Genomic DNA, 19045 nt, shown 5'->3' with positions numbered 1-19045 from the left:
AGTTGACTGTTAACCTCAACCCGAGTTAAGTCAGTCGAGGCCTTTCCCAGGCAATAACTAAACGCCACCGTTATCAACCAACTACCCTAACACACACCTGTTTTACTTTTGATTAAAAATATTTACACATACGAAGAAAACTTAAAATTAATCTGGTATGCGTAGAGCATGGCATATAGGTGGATGAACATAAGTTACAATTTTTCCTTCATCCCTAGTGTCATCTGCATACTCTTAATATACTCCCTGGTAAAAGTTATACACATTTGATGGGAGTATTTACATGCCAAATTTGATTATTTCATCTAGGCATGGCTGGACATTAAGCAAAAACATTTGTACAATTGCCTATGGAAATATGTATCTTCTGAAAATAGCTAGGACTTCTGAGTAAATCCTCCTACAAGTTCATTAGAAAGTAGCTGCATCTTCACATTTATTTGCTACAATTTTGGTTCTCCAAGCAAAGTCTTCAACCCAGGTTGATCTTCTTCTCTACTTCTAGTTGCTCCTCTTTTGTTTGGGAATTTCTTTCACCTCCATGTTGGGCTTGATTTACTGATGAAATTCCATCCTCAAAGTGACTGCCCGCTCCTTCATTCTCTTGCTCTTCACTTTCTTCTTCCACCCTATCTTCTTCATCAATGGGATCCTCAAATTCTTCAGATTCTTCTTCTTCCAATTTCTCTTGATCATGTCCATCTATCTCATCGTCTCCACCTCCTCTTCCTTCTTCCTCGCTTTCTTCATTTTTATTCTCCCCCACCTCTTCAAACTCCATATTAAATACTCCTTGCCGATCTTCTTGCCTATCTACGTCCAAAGCTGTTTGCAGTGTTTGAGAGCGGATATCCTTCCTGCCAAATTTGATACTTTCATGTCCACTCTGCACTTCTGATACTGTTGCAGTGTCCTTCTTATATACTCTCTTTTCATCGTAGCAGTGCTTGACTTGGTGAAGCAACCATATGCAAATGGCAAGCAACAAACATATCTGAACAACATTCTTCACCTTGAATCCTTTAGTCCTCAGGTTTTTACTAGGAGATTGCTTCAACAAGGACATACTTTATAATATATAAATTTCCTTCAATTATACGCAGAAAGCGGCAAATCCCATCAGCATAAGTGTAAACACACAGAAAAAAGAAAATGCAGGCAACACACAATTAAGGCTACAAGAAATAGAAAGGGAAACTCCAAGTAACTCTTCTATTGTTGTTTCTTAACTCTTTAAACAAAAATCTAAGTCAACACAAGCCTTCACATAGAAACTAAAACATTGACCTAAGACAACCATATACACACCATTCAAACAAGGTAAAAAGTAATCAAATTTTAGTAACATAATTATATTCGAACAAAAAGTTTAAAATCCCATAATAAGGGGTATTGCAAACATAGGAAATCAAACAGAAAACGAGATACCAACCATAGGGTGATTACAGCTCTTACAAGCTTTACTAATACAGGACACCAATAATAACTAACTATAAAAGGAAAATAAACATCATAAGAAGCCCTGTTATCCTCATCTTTCTACATTATAAAATATATATTGAACCCTTCCTCCTCACCTGCTACTCGACAACAATACGCAATAACAGCGACTCTGGCCAATAATTACATGCAAGTTTCACTAGTGACATCACCACTGAAGAAGCACACAATTTTGAAATTCAAAACCTACTGGAGTTTTGCTATCCAAGCAACTAAATTCACCAGAACTTTACCAAATAATCATGATAAAAACACCTGAAATTCCACATCTACGCAACCAAATAAGATAGAAAGGACAAATGAACACCATTTCATGATTTCAAAGAGGGGAAAGAAATGGTAACACCCCTCTTAGTTCCTATATATGACATTTTGCAGGAAAGCTTAAGAGTCTTCACACACACCAACTTGTAGCAACATGAACTATTGGGGGAAATTAGTCTTATGAATTCAACAATCTAGAAGTGTCCACAGTCCACTTCCCATAATTTAAATAAATGTCGAACTATAGTTGTTTAGGCAAAGGAGTAAAGTTTTATCAGAATTGAATGGGTTCAAAGTTCTCCAGTTGAAAACAGAACCAAATACCCAATAAAAAAATTACTTTCATAAATACATGATTTATCATAGATTTATAGTATCAGAAATATAATACGGGCTGCAATTAAGCAATTAAGAAAGAAGAAAAGACCAGCTGTACCCATTTAAGCATTCCAGCTACAATCAAGAGAAAGAACAATAACAAACTTTAAACTGGGAAATTTATTTAACATGACAACGAAAACCACAAAACTCATTTCAGCATTTGCTGTACCCAAATTAAAGAAGCCAAAAATCAATTGAAACTCCAAAATTTTAACTAAAGGTTAGCAACAGAAGTCATGAGACTGCTACAAATCTTATCTACAACCCTTAAAAACAAGATAATATCGCAAGAAAAAACCAAAAAGAAAAAGGTTACCTCAGGTGCAGCTAGATTACTTGCAGATCCTGATACGGTAATTAATCAAGAAAAAAAAAATGCTTTTTTGAGGCTATAGTGAACTGGGTAACTAGTAAGTCTTAGTTTATACGTGGAAAAAGGAAATTTAATGCTCCAAAGAAGTGGTGTATACAGATACAGAAGAGAAAAGGTGAAAGTGAGTTGTTAAGGAGTCGGAAGCATGTGTCTTTCTTGGAACAGAGAGAGATAGTGTGTGAGCAATATTTTCAATGCAATGTAGGACCTAATTGAGTAACATTAACTTTTGTAAATTAGTACAAGTTTGTTCTTGTTGATATTCACACATGTAATGATTGTTAATAGAAACAAAAAAAAGGAAAAAGCAATACCTCTCTCGCGTTAACTATAAACTGATCGTACATACATTACCTGTGAATTACAGAAACATCTGTTTTGGGCCGGGAGGCTCGAAAGTTGGAACCCAACTTTTCACTTTTGGTGAGTGTTGAATAGTGACTTAAATGAAGGGTGTTCAAAGAAATGGCTGTGATGTATTTAGTATTACTTGTTCGGTTAAATCCATGGTTGGAGGCCTTGTTGTCCACAAATTTTTAAACATTTCTGGTTTTGCACTAACGGGCCAACTGCTACTGAATAACCACAAATTTCTTCAAATTGCATAAACCAGCCAATTATTTATGTTGGGATAAACCCCATTTTAACTTCTCTCCCTCCTCGTGTCGAACTGCCAGTAGCCAAACTTTGGACGTTTGAAAAATAATGGATAAGTAGAGAGTGCATTTTGTGGTTGTTTAGAAACTCGACAGTTTCTTAGAACTACTCCAAACTGGGCCGACATTATGGCGAATTCATTTGCAAGTCATTTTCAAATGGAATAGATACACTAACAATCACAATTAATTTTAAGCAACAGAGTTTATAGCATGCAGTAGAAAAATGCTTGGAAGAAAGTAAAATTCTGATAGATATAGTTGAGTTTAATAAATTTTGAGTATCTGATCTTCAGCATGACGATCAGGTTTGTAACACATTCTTTAATTTTTATGTCGGTGTGGATTTATCTAATCTAGCTGTTAATTGGTTTCTCGTCTGGTTTCTGGGCTCATTCTTCCAAGCTAAAAGGACACGCAGTCACGCACGGCACCACAGACTTGGCTCTTTTTGCCTCTGAAATTACCAACTGAAAATTTTGGTGTCTTGAACCCGCCAACACTGGCAGAACAGAGACATAAGAGAGAAACATTTAATATTGTTATGTCTAAAAAAAGTTACGTTAATATCAGCCTAATAAGTCTGTTGTTAAACCTATATTTTTTTAAAGATATTTACGCAAATTTTATTTTATTATATTAAGTATTTAGGTGTATAAGTGGATATTCTGCTTCACCTATATTTTTTTAAAGATATTTATGCAAATTTTATCTTATTATATTAAGTATTTAAGTGTATAAGTGGATATTCTTAGTATTTAGGTGTATAAGTGGATATTCTTCTTCTCGAAGAAGGAGATTAGGTTGAGATTTGAACTTTATTTTATTCTCTATCTGTAAATACTATATTTCTTCATCTTTATATGTCTTACGGACAAAATCATAAAAATAGTCAGAAATCAATAAAATAACAGTGGATATAGGAATCGTTTGTTGAGCATCTGAATCATTATGAAAACCCTTATTGCTAATCTTTTATTTATGTTTTTTACAACATATATAATCTCAGCTTCATATTTAAATCTCATAAATCCATTACGTGTGATTCTTAAGCCCATTTAATACTTCTTATGTATAAATCGTTAGTGTCCAAAATCAAACGTGAACAAAGACAAAGTATTCAACTTTCGCTCTCACTCACTTGGGTATAACAACAGTAAGCGTCAACAAAGACAAAGTATTCAACTTTGCTCTCACTCACTTGGGTATAACAACACTATATTAGTGGATAATTACATCTTTAAATTCTATTGCTTACGGTCAAAAAAAATTTCAGTAACTTTTTTTTATGAATACAGTATGGTAGTTTATAATTAATTAACTCATAATAGATTTAGTATATCAACGATGAATCTCATCTAACCAATTATAAGTTTGTGGGAGAAAATTAGTCTCAAGAGTTTACAGAAAAAGCCAATAAGTTTCAGCAAGTGGATTATTTTGTGAGAAATCATCCATTTTTGTTTTTTATTTATTGATGCTTAGATGTTTTGTAGTATTAGTTTGACATATCTTCACAACTAAACAAAGTTTGACCGCACTTGAACGTCAGCAGTAATTTCTAGACAGTAAACAGAATGATTTTATGTAAGTAAAGTAACCAAAGGGGTTGGCGCAAAAGAGAGAAAAGCTCATGAATGACGGTGATGAGCCTTTAGTTTACTCTGTATACATCCATGGTCAGAGCCACAATAAATGTGGCATTTAATGTCTATACTAACTAGCCCTCTGTCCTCTGGGACAGGGATACACGTAATAGGATAATTACTGTACAAGCTATTCAACTCTTCCCGGGATGTTACGAAAAAAGGAAATGAAAAACCATAGATATGATATTTAATTAATAATAATATCCCTAAACTAGAAGTACCACTTATTTGTTTTACTTTCTGTTTGATGGGGGGTAAGGGTAAAAAGTTACTGGAACGCGAAATGAAATTACCAGTTTAATCATCAAAACAGAGAATGTATGGATTATTAGTAAGTTAAGAAAAAGTGAATATAATGAGATCATATGGTACGTTTGATGGTTTATCCCTTCGAGGTAGGCTGTCAAAATGAACAGGCTTTCTCTCTGATGCACAAATCTTGTAAGATACGAAACCAGAACTGTCTGACATGCTTGATACGAACCCATCTCCCCATCTTTTTCATCTCCTTTGAACACCCCATGTCGTCATTTACAATTTTATTTTTTGAATTTTGAAAGATGATCATTTATTACGCTGTTTTGTTTTCCATCTTATATGAAAGTTGTTAAAAGAAACCGCAATTGGACTAGTCATTACATAGATGAATGATGTCACTAAAGAAAAGAAAAGAAAAAAGGTTACCAAGAAATAGAAGAAAAGAATTCTGCCAAGTACAAGACTCTTATACAGGGGAAATCAAAGTTAACTCATACATACAAGAAAGTATACAATTGAAGTCAGAGATACACAAAAGCTCCATATCTGGAACCTCTTTAAGTAAAACAGTTCCTTGTATCAAGGATTGAAAATCAAGTTGTCGCACTTGCACTTCCAACTCATGGGCTTGTAGTTAGAGATGTCATCACCTCTATAGTATGAAACTGCAGAGAAGCGACTTCCATGGGCTTGTGCTCGGGTTCTCACCGGGACCTGAATTGCCTCACAGTGCTTACAAGAGCTGCACCTTCTCTCACATTTTGGCGGGCTTGACCCTATCATGCTCCTGCTAACTACCACCTTATCCTCTGCCATTTGTTTCTGTGTGCACGATTTGAAAATTTATTAACTAAAAATTGATGATAGCTACTTGTAAATAAAAATAAAAAGTTTGATGCAGAAATATCTGCCAATACCTGGGCAGCAGCCTCCGTTAGCTTGGATATTGCTCTACCTAAAATTCATGAAAGAACTGGAAGTGAGCAAAATAAAACGGAATTTTCATGTCTAGTAAATTTTTTTGAACTTAAACAAGGACATACTTACCTTCAGCCATGAACCTGACTTGGGTCAAGCTTAAAACCAAGAGGAAGAGCAAGTAAATAACCAGGTGTCTGTTTCTGCGGAAACATACAGAATTTTGAGAGACGCCCATTTTATCCGAGAGAAAGTGAGCGAGCAAAGCCTTTAGAAGGGGTAATTGTAAAGTATAGACTATAGAGAAAGAGAGAGCGAGAGAGAGAGCAGTGACTTAACAGAAAGAAAGAGGCTGAAAAAATTGAATAGTTGGCAGTGTAGAAAAGAAGTGAATCTGAGTTGCTGAAAAGTGTCAAAGAGAGGTTCAGTGATTGAATGCCACCTCCTTAATGCAAAAAAGATGGCTCACGCATATTCTAACCTTCGTATATATATCTATATCTCTCTCTCTAAGAAAGGGCGGAACGTGGAAGGCTAAAATATGAGTTGAACGAGGCTAAAAAAAGAGGGGGGAGGACCTCAACGGAAAAGGGAATGGCCTTGACCTCGTTATATGAGCCACCAAAAAACCAAGGCAACAGCAACACCGTATGGAAAAGAGTGTATATATATATATATATATATATATATATCAATTGTTATGGCAGCAGCGCAAGAAAAAGGAAGAATGGACAGCACAGCAAGAACAGTGTGTATGAGTGAGTGAAAAAAACAAAAACAGAAACAAAAGATATGGCACAAGTGCTTAAATGATAGAGAGGTTTCTGCAATAGGGCCATGTATTGTATGGAATTGGATTCTCGCTTTCCTTTATCTAAACTTTCGATTTGTCTCCCACGTTTGTGTTTTGGGCTTTGAGCAATTTTCACTTCAACACGCCAATATCCTTTCTCTTTACCTTGGGAAGAGTATATATATTTCGCTATTGCTATTACTAATAGAGGGTAGACATACTTCCAATACCATGACAATGAAATTGCATAACAAGCCATACAATTACATGGGAACTGCAACCAAGTATGGCTGGTGTGATTTTCCCATCAAATTCACCCACACTTAGGGAAGAGAGAATGCATACTTCCCCACCTTATTTATGTTGCCAAAAGTACCATAAAACATCCCTCCACCTCCAATTAAGATAATACCACTTTTTCACATTGCAAACACTCGTATATATACCACATTTTACAAACACTTTAAATGCTTCATTAATATACAGCACTTGTTGATTAAAGTCAAGGGACTAGATCATGCTTATTCAATTTTAAGATGGCAATTCATTTTATTCCATTTTTTGTGTATTTAAGATGTACAAACAAATACTTCACTTCACCTCCAGGAATCATCAAGTTGTCTTTAAAAGACCCAGAAGTTGTTTATATGGAATGGACCCAAGTCTGTAAAATTTTGAGAGGAAATAAGACACTAACAAAGTTACAAATAATAAGACAACATATATATTATTATTTTTGCGAAGTTCCACACCATGTTCCCATCCTTCCTGAGATAGACTTTTCACTTAAGTTGCATGCTTACACACAATTCCTATCTGCTTCTTTCCTCTCACCCTAAATTAATAATAGTTGAATCTAACTCTAAAGAGGATTAATAAACTTTAGTACAGAACACAATGCCAGACTAATGGGAGCAATATACCTTAGATTTATAATGTCACCGAAGGTTCTACTTGGATTAGGATGGAACAAATGCCTTAGACAATATCGTCAATCACAAAGGACCAAAATCAATAAGAATGAGGGTATTTCAATTCACATTGTTTGAGCTTATAGCTAGGCTGTCTAACCTGAATACAAATTAATATCCATCTATTCCCACACCTTCCCGAAGTAAAATGTAATATAACCTTTTATTCTATATTTAGAACTTCTGGTTATTAGGAATAATACTAAATAAGAATTACATCAATGTGTCTCTCTCTCCCTCATTTCTCTTTCTTTACTATGGTCTGTGCTAAACTATCGCCCATCTCTACCCAAGATCAAGCATCACAATTCCATTTTTGTCTAAATTGCGGAGATCTGCCATAATAGCTGCCTTGAACCCAGGTTCAGATTTAAGTCACTAAAACTAGGATTCCCTCATAGATTTCAATAGCTCAAGAAGCCACTGAAAATTGCATTTAAAATGCAACTATAACAACTTGGAACCTTTCAAGGGATAAAATTGTCAATCATATGTTGGATCACATCAGCTCCATCAGAATTGATACAATAGGTTTTCACCTGAAAATAGAGGATAAGATTAACAAATGTTACAACAGTGTCTCTTTAGAGGTAACTTCCAGAAATGAAGTATTGCAAATGCAGCACCAGTGGGCAGCGTAAGACTCAAGGCAGTAATTGATATTCCTAAGACTAACAGTGTATAATGAACTCTGTTTCCTAGATGAATCTAAAAAATGCACAAAACTTGCCTGAATGGTACTGTGAGCCAGAAATCTTTGCTTGCTTCCACTGAAGTTAACGTCAACCCGTTCCCAGCTCACAGCCGTCAAACCTCTGAGCATTTTCTCTACAATTGTTGCAAGTAATAAGCAGAGTGAAAATTATGTCTACAAGGCTAGAATTGATCTTCAACCATCATCTTTGAATTGAACTTAGAATTACTAGAATGCCATGGGAAGAAAATCATACATAGTTTTCTAATGCAAATAGATGATTTTACAACATAGTTTTCTAATGCAAATAGATGATTTTACAACTTTGTATTATCTGATTCATTCTTAAAATAACATATCTTGACCTTTCCTGAAGTGTTAAAATCCAATCAAACTCTTCAAAATCATTTTCAGCAATATTCAAATGGGCCGTCTGAACTCCTCATGGTTCAGCTCAATGGGGACTAGCCTTTAGTGCAATCTTCAGCCTATCCTAAGTCCATGTGAGAACCCCTAAAACCACTAGCAACCTAGGCCTCTGCCATATAAGACCAACCTGAGACCTAGTTTCAACCAAAAGTTTAAAATTTCTCTGTAAACAGCATTACAAAATCCAATTGCAGCCCCAGAATCACCCAAAGAGAATTGATTTGACCCAGATATCACATCTCAACTTCAGAATAAAAAATGCTTTGAAATTTTTGTGTTCAAATTGTAAATCTTTTACTAACCAGAGCTTGTTCCTCGTTCAAAAATCTTTACAAGCAATATATGAAATGACTATATAACCATAAGAAAGTTTGTCCCTGCTTGTACCCATGGTTTGACAATATACAGAAAGCAGATATTGGCAACTGGACATAATTGCAGGAAATAATTGTGCTAGTAATCTATGCATGTCTTATTTAAAATTTCTCACGTAGTAAAATGTATTATCATCACATTTAGTATTGGACTCTCAGATGTTCTTTGAGGGAATAAGAAACCCAGAAAAGTTATATCAATGATCAAATCACTACTGGACTCAAGATGAAAAATTGAATATCAATAACACCTTAAAATATGAAGAGACAACTAGCAAACCTTGAATGTCAGCAGTTTCACTTCCAGGTTTTATGCTCTCCAAATTGATTTCTTCTCGAGGACTTGCTGTTTTTGCTGTCTCCACATTTACAACATGTGGGTACTTGTCAGCTCTCCTAAGATGTTGCTTCTGATAGAAGAAAGAGTGAGATTAACTAATGCTAAATTCCTAGCAATAATAATAATAAATAACTAATGCTAGTATTCACAATCTATGCTAGACTTCAAAATTACCTTTGGGAGCTCATCCGGAAGCCGCAGTGATGATGTACTCCACCCTACAAGGTCTAAGAAGATTGTTAAGTTCTTACTACAAACAGAAAGTATATCAAGAATAGACTATTTGAGGAGTGCCAAAGTGGTCAAATCCACTTGGTCACCCTATTTCCTTTACTGTAAAAGCAGTTTAACACATTCATTCAGCTTCTTATCCAAATGATTAGAAGTCAATAGAGAGAGGCACAATTCAAAGAGATGAAAGTATAAACTAGAGGATACGATCAAAGCGTGCATTTGCATAGGCTACGCGACGCCTGAAGGACTGCAAGGCAGATCTGTAGAGACAAGATAAGGTGATGAAAAGTGGGAATCAATTACACTCACAGTAATAATTTTATAAGGATGAGTCTCAAAAATTAAAATCTTCACAGTAAACACCTAATAAGTTTACAAGGACAACTCACATAAATTTAAGATCTTCACAGTCAGTGACCATCTGAAGAAGAAGAGGAGGTTTTCCTTCATCACTGTCAGTCAAAAATAGATGTTTCCCAGTTCTACCAAGAAACCAGGATGTACGGGCAGCTGCTTTTTCCAGGGTGTAAAAGCCACAAAATACTGGGACCTGAAAACTAAGTGCCACAACATAAGAAAACTATGTAAAAGTGAAGCCAAAAAACAAATGGAGGGAAATTAAGCAGACACATTCCAAGATTTCATTATTGCTCACTTGACACTATTAGGAATAATAAGGGACATGAAAGAAAAGTTAGGTCATATGTCATAACAAATTAAAGGGAAAAATAATGGTATCAGTTAATTCATTCTTAAGCTATGTTGTTTATTCATTTTGCATCATTATAACTTTTCAGAAGTCCCAATATAGTATGACCAAAAGAGAAAAATAAGAAGTCTAGACTTCCCCGTTATCATGATACAGCATCAGAGAAAACTATTATCTAAAAGGAAGAGTTGATTATATGTCCGAACATAGTAAGCAAAGATGTATCACCTGCTTATGACCCCTTGAACCAAGGTGAGGAGTCGCTGAGGTTATAAAATTTATGGGCTCCAGCCCAGCAATTTTTCCATTCTGGAATGTATCTCCAGATCCATTATCCCTATATTCTCCATTTCCTTGGGGAAGTTCACTGGTGACATCTCGTCCATAAAGCCTAGCAATGGCATACCTTGATATCAGGCCACCCAAGGAGTGACTAATAAATGAGATCTTCTGGACACTTGGACGACGTTTAATGACTGATATTACCTGAAAGAAATAATACCCTTCCCAAATTCATATTGAGGTACTTTAAATCATAGATAACTCATGTGTCCTATGAAAATAATCTGAACGAGAAATAAAAGAGAAACAATATTCAATATCAGAATTCTGGTTCTCAGAACAATCCAGAACAAGAACATTAATGGTTTAATCAGTAAGCCATAACACACCTCTTGTGCTAATCTGTCTCCCATTACATCAACACCATCAAATGTCAACATTGAAGAATTACGCTTACTACCTGCATTGCAAGTTAATCATTTACCATTCATTTCACAACATAAACCAACATTGTTGAATATTGAAGTATGAAGGCAAAATTAGCGTGAAGATACATCTTGTATATATATACCCATTATATCCATAAAACTCAAAATAGAAATGGCAAGTGAGTACATGCAAAGATTCAACCGAAACAAAGTTAAGAGAGAGAGAGAAGGATTATTAAACTTACAGTGAACAATTAGATCCTCAGGATACTTCATCAAAAACTGTCTTGCAGCATATTTTCCAATTTGGAGCACTACGCATATTTGAAAAAAAAAAAAAAAAAAAAAAAAAAAAAAAAAAACAATAATTATTAGTAGAATACTAATCCACATTTTAATTCAACCTTCATAACCTCCATTTAATGAGCTTTAAGCACTGTGACTAACTCACTTACCTCCCGATAATACCATTAACCATTACAACGAGGTGAGTAGGACTCGGCCGGTCTCCTTGATCAGTTTTGACCTCCATCTCCAAGTCGAAATTCCCCATCTCGTCTGTTTTGGTTTTCAAACAAGAAAATCTCGGGATATGCGAATATCTCGCACTCTTCTTCTTCTCCTTCTCATTCTCATAGCTCTTCTTGATCTGAGCAACTTGCTCCTTCTTGGATCCTCTCACATGTAAAGAAGCAGAACCTCCTTCAATAGAAGCCATCGCATAAGAGACTTGGATAGTTGGATGTCGTTTTGATTGAAGAGAAGACGGAAGGTTCATGTATTAGTATTACCCGAAGTTTCTAACACAGCAGTTGTGTTAGTTATGCGTGATGTCATATGTGTTTGTTTTCAAACTTTAGAGTGGAGGGCTGAACTGGGCTTGCCACTACAATGCGTTACATAGTACGTTGCTGTTCAAAGGGGTCGGATGCCGTTACCTTTTTTTTTAAGTAAGTTAGGAGGTTGATAGCTGAGTTAGTTGTGTAATTCGGGTTTTGATTAAGGGTAACCGTGGAATTTTCTTATTTCATATTAGACAGGAATGACACGCAATTCTTTGGAAATTACCATTACTAAAACATATTTTCAGTTTGCAATTCATATAAGCACGAATAACACAATTCTTCTGGAAAAGGTACAATAACACAAAACACATGCCAATTAAAGTAGTGGAAATTGAAAGACAATAAGAAAAGTGTGTCTGAATCGGAAGACAACGCCTTGTTGAAGTTACATAACATTCTTATTTAATTTCTCTTCTACCGCCAACGCCATGGCATCCATATTTGGATTTCCTTTGCTGTTGTTTTTTATTAGAAATTGTGTGTTTTATATGATTTATTGTTAAGATGGGCTTAGAAACCTTACCCTCCTCAAACAGGGCCTCGATATAGAGCACTTAGACTGCTATTGAATGGGCTGAGCCCACAAAAGTTTCAACACATCTAAGTTTTAAAACGTCCATTTCTTATTTCCATAACAATTACGCCCAGGTTGACCATCTCTCCAACTCGTCCTTCTTTACGCGTGCTTATTAACGTCTGGTCCTGTCAAGCTGAGGGAATGTTTTATTCAATTGACAATTAGTTTAAATGTCCACCTCGGATTAGTAATGTTTGGCTGCAGTTGGAAATGAACAGTTGTCATCCATGGAGCCTCATCCTCTTATTCGTCTTGGACAATTAGTTTAAGTTGTATTAATTATATTTACTATTTTTACCATATTACAGTTTTTGTATATATAGTATTATTGATTACCAAATCAACCTTGCCATTCTTTCAAGATAGAAAAAGGGTGGCAGGTTTAGCTGAGCATCAAGAGTGATTTTTTTTTTTTTTTTTTTTAATGTTTAATCACTTTAGCAGGTAGTGAGCACTGAAGTGTAAGCACCTCCAGTAAACTGCAGTCATGTTTCTGATTCTTAAATGATATCATATTAATCACAAATAAAAAGTCACACTGGTTCACCAATAGAAGTTGAGCAACTTTAATAATTAATGATCAGATCTCTAGTTTCTCCCCAAACATTATCGTACCAACTGAAAATCCATCTTCACCTAATTTAAGTGGATTAGAAATTTTTGTTGCTTATAATCAAAGTATATGAAGCAAGCTACCGCAAATAATATATGCTAATGGTGGGCAAATTGCTTTCATCAACTTTAAATCGTTAATTCCAATTCAAGTATAGCATCCCAGTGGAGGTTAAACCTTTCTGCAAGACAAAGCAAAACGAGGGAAGCCTCAACAGCCTTAGCCTTGCAGAGAAGAGACAAATAAAAATAAAACATAACAATGGGGTTTGGAGATTAGCGACTGCTTAATCAATGATCCACAATATCGTTATTTTTTAACTTTTTTATTATGTTGGGAAAACCTGAGGCAAAAGTTAACTGCAATTTGATTGGTTGGTTGGTCCCGCTCTTTTCTTTGACTTCACTTGAAAATCTTAAACGGTGCGTATAAATGAGGAGGGTTTTGGCTTGCTGCTTCACAAATCGACCTTCAAAGATCCGTTCAGAGCAAAATCGTCCCCAGGTACTCATTTATCCTTAAGTTGACAATCATACCCATTTTGGAATAGAAACCGTCTTTGTTTATTAATTTATGTTGATCGGTTGGTCTAGAGATCCGGAGAAACCATGGAAAGCCACCAGATGAATAACGCCAATGACGATTCTGCAATGCGGGTATGCTCACTTTTCAATCGACATTGGGTTTCTATTTCTTGTTCTCTTTAGTTTTGGCTTCATGGCTGATTAATGTGTTTTCAACTCTTCTTTGCATATTTTGCCATCGCAATTGTGCTTGCTGTTATTCATCTTCAGCATTTCAGGAAGTTTATCCACTGTTTTTTTTTTTTTTTTTTTTTTGGTTAGTGATGGACAGAAAATTTCATCTTTAAAGTTTAAAGAATTCAAATTTAATGGCTCATGGCGGCATCGTGTCAGAGGTGTTATTTCTTAATTAATTTTGGGTGAAAAACGACACTGATTTAAGGTGTTGGAAGCCCTTGAACAAATAATTACAAATTAACCAGTATATGGCATCAAAGTCCCGAGCCCTCCCAACTCCCAAGCATTATATCATCTTATCTGTCTTTGTGATTTTTCCATAATTTTTCATGTTTTATAGCAAATAATATCAGTGACAAGCTGTATCAATTAGCACAAGAACTATTCACTTTTTATATGACTCATGGCTCCAATCATTTGCTATTTTAGTTCACTAACTTCTTCCTTTTTAACAGATTAATACGATCAAATCAATCACCAGCAGCAGCTCAAATATCATAATGAACAGTGACTTCTCTAAGGGGCTGCATTCTTGGCATCCCAATTGCTGTCATGGTTTTGTTGTTTCAGCTGAGTCAAATTTCGCAGAAGGAACATCAGCAAAGTCAGTTGGTAATTATGCTGTTGTTACAAATCGTAATGAATGCTGGCAGGGCTTGGAACAGGATATAACAAGCAGACTTTCTCCTGGTTTTACTTATTTGGTTTCTGCTTGTGTTGGAGTGTCGGGGCGTCTTCAAGGATCTGCTGATGTCATGGCAACTTTGAAACTTGAATACCAAAATTCACAGACAAGCTATTTGTTTATTGGAAAGTAATGGATTTTGATATTAGTTAGCCTTGTTTAATTGGAAAAAAAAAAAAAAAAAAATTTGCTAATGGAAACTATCAATGCAGAACTTCTGCATCAAAGGAGAATTGGGAAAGGGTGGAAGGCACATTCTCACTTTCAGCTATGCCTGACCATGTTGTTTTCTACTTGGAAGGGCCTGCACCTGGAGTAGACCTTCTCATAAAATCAGTGGTGATTACCTCTTCCANTCTTCAAGGATCTGCTGATGTCATGGCAACTTTGAAACTTGAATTCCAAAATTCACAGACAAGCTATTTGTTTATTGGAAAGTAATGGATTTTGATATTAGTTAGCCTTGTTTAATTGGAAAAAAAAAAAAAAAAAAATTTGCTAATGGAAACTATCAATGCAGAACTTCTGCATCAAAGGAGAATTGGGAAAGGGTGGAAGGCACATTCTCACTTTCAGCTATGCCTGACCGTGTTGTTTTCTACTTGGAAGGGCCTGCACCTGGAGTAGACCTTCTCATAAAATCAGTGGTGATTACCTCTTCCAGCCCTAAAGAGTGTGAGGTATATGCTCCTCAAAACTAACATCAAATTTAGGACTCTGGTAGAAACCCCATGTATAGGAATTTAAAAAGTTTTAAACTTAGTGCATTTATGTAAATGAGTCATCTATATTTGATTTTGATTTTGAAATCTGCATTAAACTTTCTCCCCTCTAACGCTGATAAGTGTGAGAAATTTCCTTTTTATTTTGATAGAACAAAAGCACAGAGTGTGTCACTGCTGTGGATGAGAACATTATTGTCAACCCCAAATTTGAGGATGGCCTAAATAATTGGTCTGGAAGAGGCTGCAAGATTGTTTTACATGATTCTATGGCAGATGGGAAAATAGTTCCATCATCTGGAAAGGTTTTTGCTTCTGCAACAGAACGCACACAAAACTGGAATGGAATTCAGCAAGAGATAACCGGAAGAGTGCAAAGAAAGCTTGCTTATGATGTTACTGCTGTAGTTCGCATTTTTGGTAACAATGTCGCAAATGCAACTGTACAGGCAACTTTATGGGTCCAAACACCAAATCAACGTGATCAGTATATAGGCATTGCCAAGTAAGTCTCTTTTTTGTTTTTTTACTTTGCTACTTAAGTCTTTTTATCTTCATTATGAAATTATCATGAGGAACAAGTATTTTAGGATATATTAATTCTCTTAAGATTTCATATAGATGCTCTTGTGGTGTTAGTAAATCGTTCTTTATTTCATCTTTTCCTTCATTTAAGAAAATGTCTTGTTTTGTTTATTTGAATTTTTAATTTGGAGTTGTAAGTTGTGCAGTTTAACTGTATAATTTCTTACTCTTCTGAAACAAGCTGGTTTGTTTGCCAGTGTGCAGGCAACCGACAAGGATTGGGTACAGTTGCAGGGAAAGTTCCTACTTAATGGATCACCAGCAAGAGTTGTTATATATATAGAAGGTCCACCTGCAGGCACAGATATTCTTGTCAATAGTTTAGTTGTAAATCACGCTGAGAAAATCCCTCCTTCACCTCCACCAGTTATTGAGGTAAGTGAATTAAAGTGCAAAGGTTATTTCATATACTTTTTTGGTTTAAATTTTTTATGTATCGGCTTCTTAAAGTTCAACCCTCAGTGTTGAATACATTCAAAACATTTTGTTTTACAGAACCCAGCCTTTGGAGTTAACATAATTACAAACAGCGAACTTAGTGGCGGCACAAATGGATGGTTTCCCCTTGGCAATTGTACTTTAAGTGTTGGAACTGGTTCACCACATATACTTCCTCCAATGGCAAGAGAGTCCCTTGGACCTCATGAACCTTTAAGTGGTCGCTACATACTTGTGACCAAGCGCACACAGACTTGGATGGGTCCTGCTCAGATGATAACTGATAAAGTGAAACTCTTTCTGACATACCAAGTATCTGCTTGGGTTCGAATTGGTTCTGGAGCCAGTGGTCCTCAAAATGTGAACATTGCTCTAAGTGTTGACAACCAATGGGTTAATGGGGGACAAGCTGAGATTAATGATGATAGGTGGCATGAAATTGGTGGGTCCTTTAGAATTGAGAAGCAACCATCAAAGGTTATGGTTTACATCCAAGGTCCTGCTCCAGGTGTTGACCTAATGGTCGCTGGGCTTCAGATTTTCCCTGTTGACAGAGAGGCAAGGTTTAGACAATTGAGGAGGCAGGCTGATAAGGTAATTGCTTTCTGCGGTTCTCTGGTGTAGGATTAATTAGATGTAAGTAAAACTTTAATATGACAAACATCAGCATGGTCACACTGGGTTTGCTTCATGTCTAAATCGGCTGGTAATCTTATAACAAACAGCACTTCTCCATCTCTAGCATTTGATACATCCTTTTGAAATGCACGATTCAAACATCATTAGGACAACTATATTCAAGATCAAAATAACTGTCTTGCTGAATTTATTGATGTAACAGTTGCTTAACTATAGTTCAAATTATTTTGTCCTAAAGCTAATCGTTTATTGTCCCTTTATTTATCTTTATCTAGAGTAGTGAAGTGATATCTCTCTGCTATTGATGATGCAATACTTTTGTTTTGAGTTAATTCTCATCATTCTTTAATGCAGATTCGTAAGTGTGATGTCATACTGAAATTCTCTGGAGGGGATTCAAGCAGTGGGTATGGCAGCTTTTTGAAAGTTGCACAAACACAAAACAGTTTCCCCATTGGATCATGCATAAACCGATCGCAGATAGACAATGAAGATTTTGTTGATTTTTTTACTAAAAATTTCAACTGGGCAGTGTTTGGAAATGAATTGAAGTGGTATTGGACTGAGCCACAACAAGGTAACTTCAACTACAAGGATGCTGATGATATGTTAGATTTGTGCAAGACTCACAACATAGAAGCCAGAGGTCATTGTATCTTCTGGGAAGTACAGGCCACTGTCCAGTCATGGATCCAATCACTAAACAAAAATGACTTGATGACGGCTGTTCAAAATCGCTTAACAGGCCTTCTCACACGTTACAAGGGGAAGTTCAGGCACTATGATGTGAACAATGAGATGTTGCATGGATCATTCTACCAAGATAGATTAGGCAAAGATATCCGAGCAAATATGTTTAAGACCGCCAACCAACTAGATCCATCTGCCACCCTGTTTGTGAATGATTATCATGTAGAAGATGGGTGTGACCCCAGATCATCTCCAGAAAAGTACATTGAACACATTCTTGATTTGCAAGAGCAAGGTGCACCTGTGGGAGGAATTGGAATTCAAGGGCATATTGATAGTCCAGTGGGACCTATTGTTTGTTCTGCTTTGGATAAACTAGGTATTCTGGGCCTTCCAATATGGTTTACTGAGCTTGATGTATCTTCCACCAATGAATGTGTTAGAGGGGATGATCTAGAAGTCATGCTTCGCGAAGCATTTGCCCATCCAGCTGTTGAAGGAATAATGCTATGGGGATTCTGGGAGTTGTTTATGAGTAGAAACAGTGCACATTTGATTAATGCTGAGGGTGACATCAATGAAGCTGGCAAAAGATTTCTTGCTCTTAAACAAGAGTGGCTGTCTCAGGCTCATGGACATATTGATGAGCAAGGAGAATTCAGTTTCCGGGGCTTTCCTGGGACATACACATTGGAATTAGGTACCATCCATAAGAAGATTAAAAAGACATTTGTGGTTGACAAGAGTGACTCGCCAGTGGTGGTGTCCATAGATCTGTAAGTTTCAGCTGCTGTGACTTCACTCGGGTTAATGCTACTTCAAGGTTTGTGTGTTATCATAACATCTATCAAAGCATAAGGTAAAAGAAAAAAAGTCATTTGTAATTACTATACAAAGTGTCTGTTCGTTGTTTACAAAGATTGTTTATTTCTTATGTTTCACTGTAAAAATCCGTGCAGAGCAATAAAATATTACCTTGTTGAAACTCGTTTTGTTTTCTTATTTTTCTTGACGTCCAATTGACTACATGGAATTCAACTATAGTGGCCATGAGGATGTTAACTTCGGCTTATGGAAGACAAAGTCCAAGGGATCATTGGGCTGAACTTGTAGCAATACACAATAGAATAAGAATGAATTTTAAAAACAAAACAGTAAAAACTGAAAAGATTAAAAACAAAAAAGATATTATAAGATGAAATAATAGACGGACACCCGATTATGTTGAATAACAGAG

The 19045-nt window shown here is 35.9% G+C and overlaps 4 protein-coding genes across 4 annotated transcripts; 1 reads left to right on the top strand and 3 right to left on the bottom strand.

Moving 5' to 3' along the window:
• Positions 1-128: 128 nt before the first annotated feature.
• LOC116129205 (nuclear polyadenylated RNA-binding protein 3-like) lies at positions 129-2782 on the bottom strand. The gene is made up of 2 exons (XM_031414951.1): positions 2462-2782; positions 129-1087 (listed from the first exon to the last, which is right to left on the bottom strand). The coding sequence occupies exon 2, from the start codon at positions 1064-1066 to the stop codon at positions 473-475; it is 594 nt and encodes a 197-aa protein (XP_031270811.1). The 5' UTR covers positions 1067-1087; positions 2462-2782; the 3' UTR covers positions 129-472.
• A 2755-nt stretch (positions 2783-5537) lies between these two features.
• LOC116129271 (EPIDERMAL PATTERNING FACTOR-like protein 2) lies at positions 5538-6625 on the bottom strand. Its single transcript, XM_031415021.1, has 3 exons — positions 6129-6625; positions 5999-6036; positions 5538-5903 (listed from the first exon to the last, which is right to left on the bottom strand). The coding sequence occupies exons 1-3, from the start codon at positions 6235-6237 to the stop codon at positions 5661-5663; spliced, it is 390 nt and encodes a 129-aa protein (XP_031270881.1). The 5' UTR covers positions 6238-6625; the 3' UTR covers positions 5538-5660.
• Positions 6626-7803: 1178 nt separating this feature from the next.
• Positions 7804-12159, bottom strand: LOC116129231 (putative lipase ROG1). The gene is given in 11 exon segments (XM_031414982.1): positions 7804-8302; positions 8494-8591; positions 9541-9670; positions 9775-9827; positions 10039-10094; positions 10224-10384; positions 10772-11029; positions 11215-11285; positions 11499-11553; positions 11555-11567; positions 11709-12159. Coding segments are annotated over 11 exon segments (1290 nt in total). The 5' UTR covers positions 12032-12159; the 3' UTR covers positions 7804-8230.
• A 1274-nt stretch (positions 12160-13433) lies between these two features.
• LOC116129234 (endo-1,4-beta-xylanase 1-like) lies at positions 13434-18787 on the top strand. The gene is made up of 9 exons (XM_031414985.1): positions 13434-13792; positions 13882-13944; positions 14505-14863; positions 14947-15073; positions 15382-15414; positions 15609-15961; positions 16239-16416; positions 16537-17073; positions 17473-18787. Exons 1-9 carry the CDS (start codon positions 13721-13723, stop codon positions 18586-18588), a joined length of 2838 nt encoding a protein of 945 aa, XP_031270845.1. The 5' UTR covers positions 13434-13720; the 3' UTR covers positions 18589-18787.
• Positions 18788-19045: the final 258 nt, after the last annotated feature.

This window comes from Pistacia vera, unplaced genomic scaffold (genome assembly GCF_008641045.1).
Source record: "Pistacia vera cultivar Batoury unplaced genomic scaffold, PisVer_v2 Contig21, whole genome shotgun sequence".
Lineage (NCBI taxonomy): Eukaryota > Viridiplantae > Streptophyta > Magnoliopsida > Sapindales > Anacardiaceae > Pistacia > Pistacia vera.
This window is presented reverse-complemented; position numbering and strand designations above follow the sequence as displayed.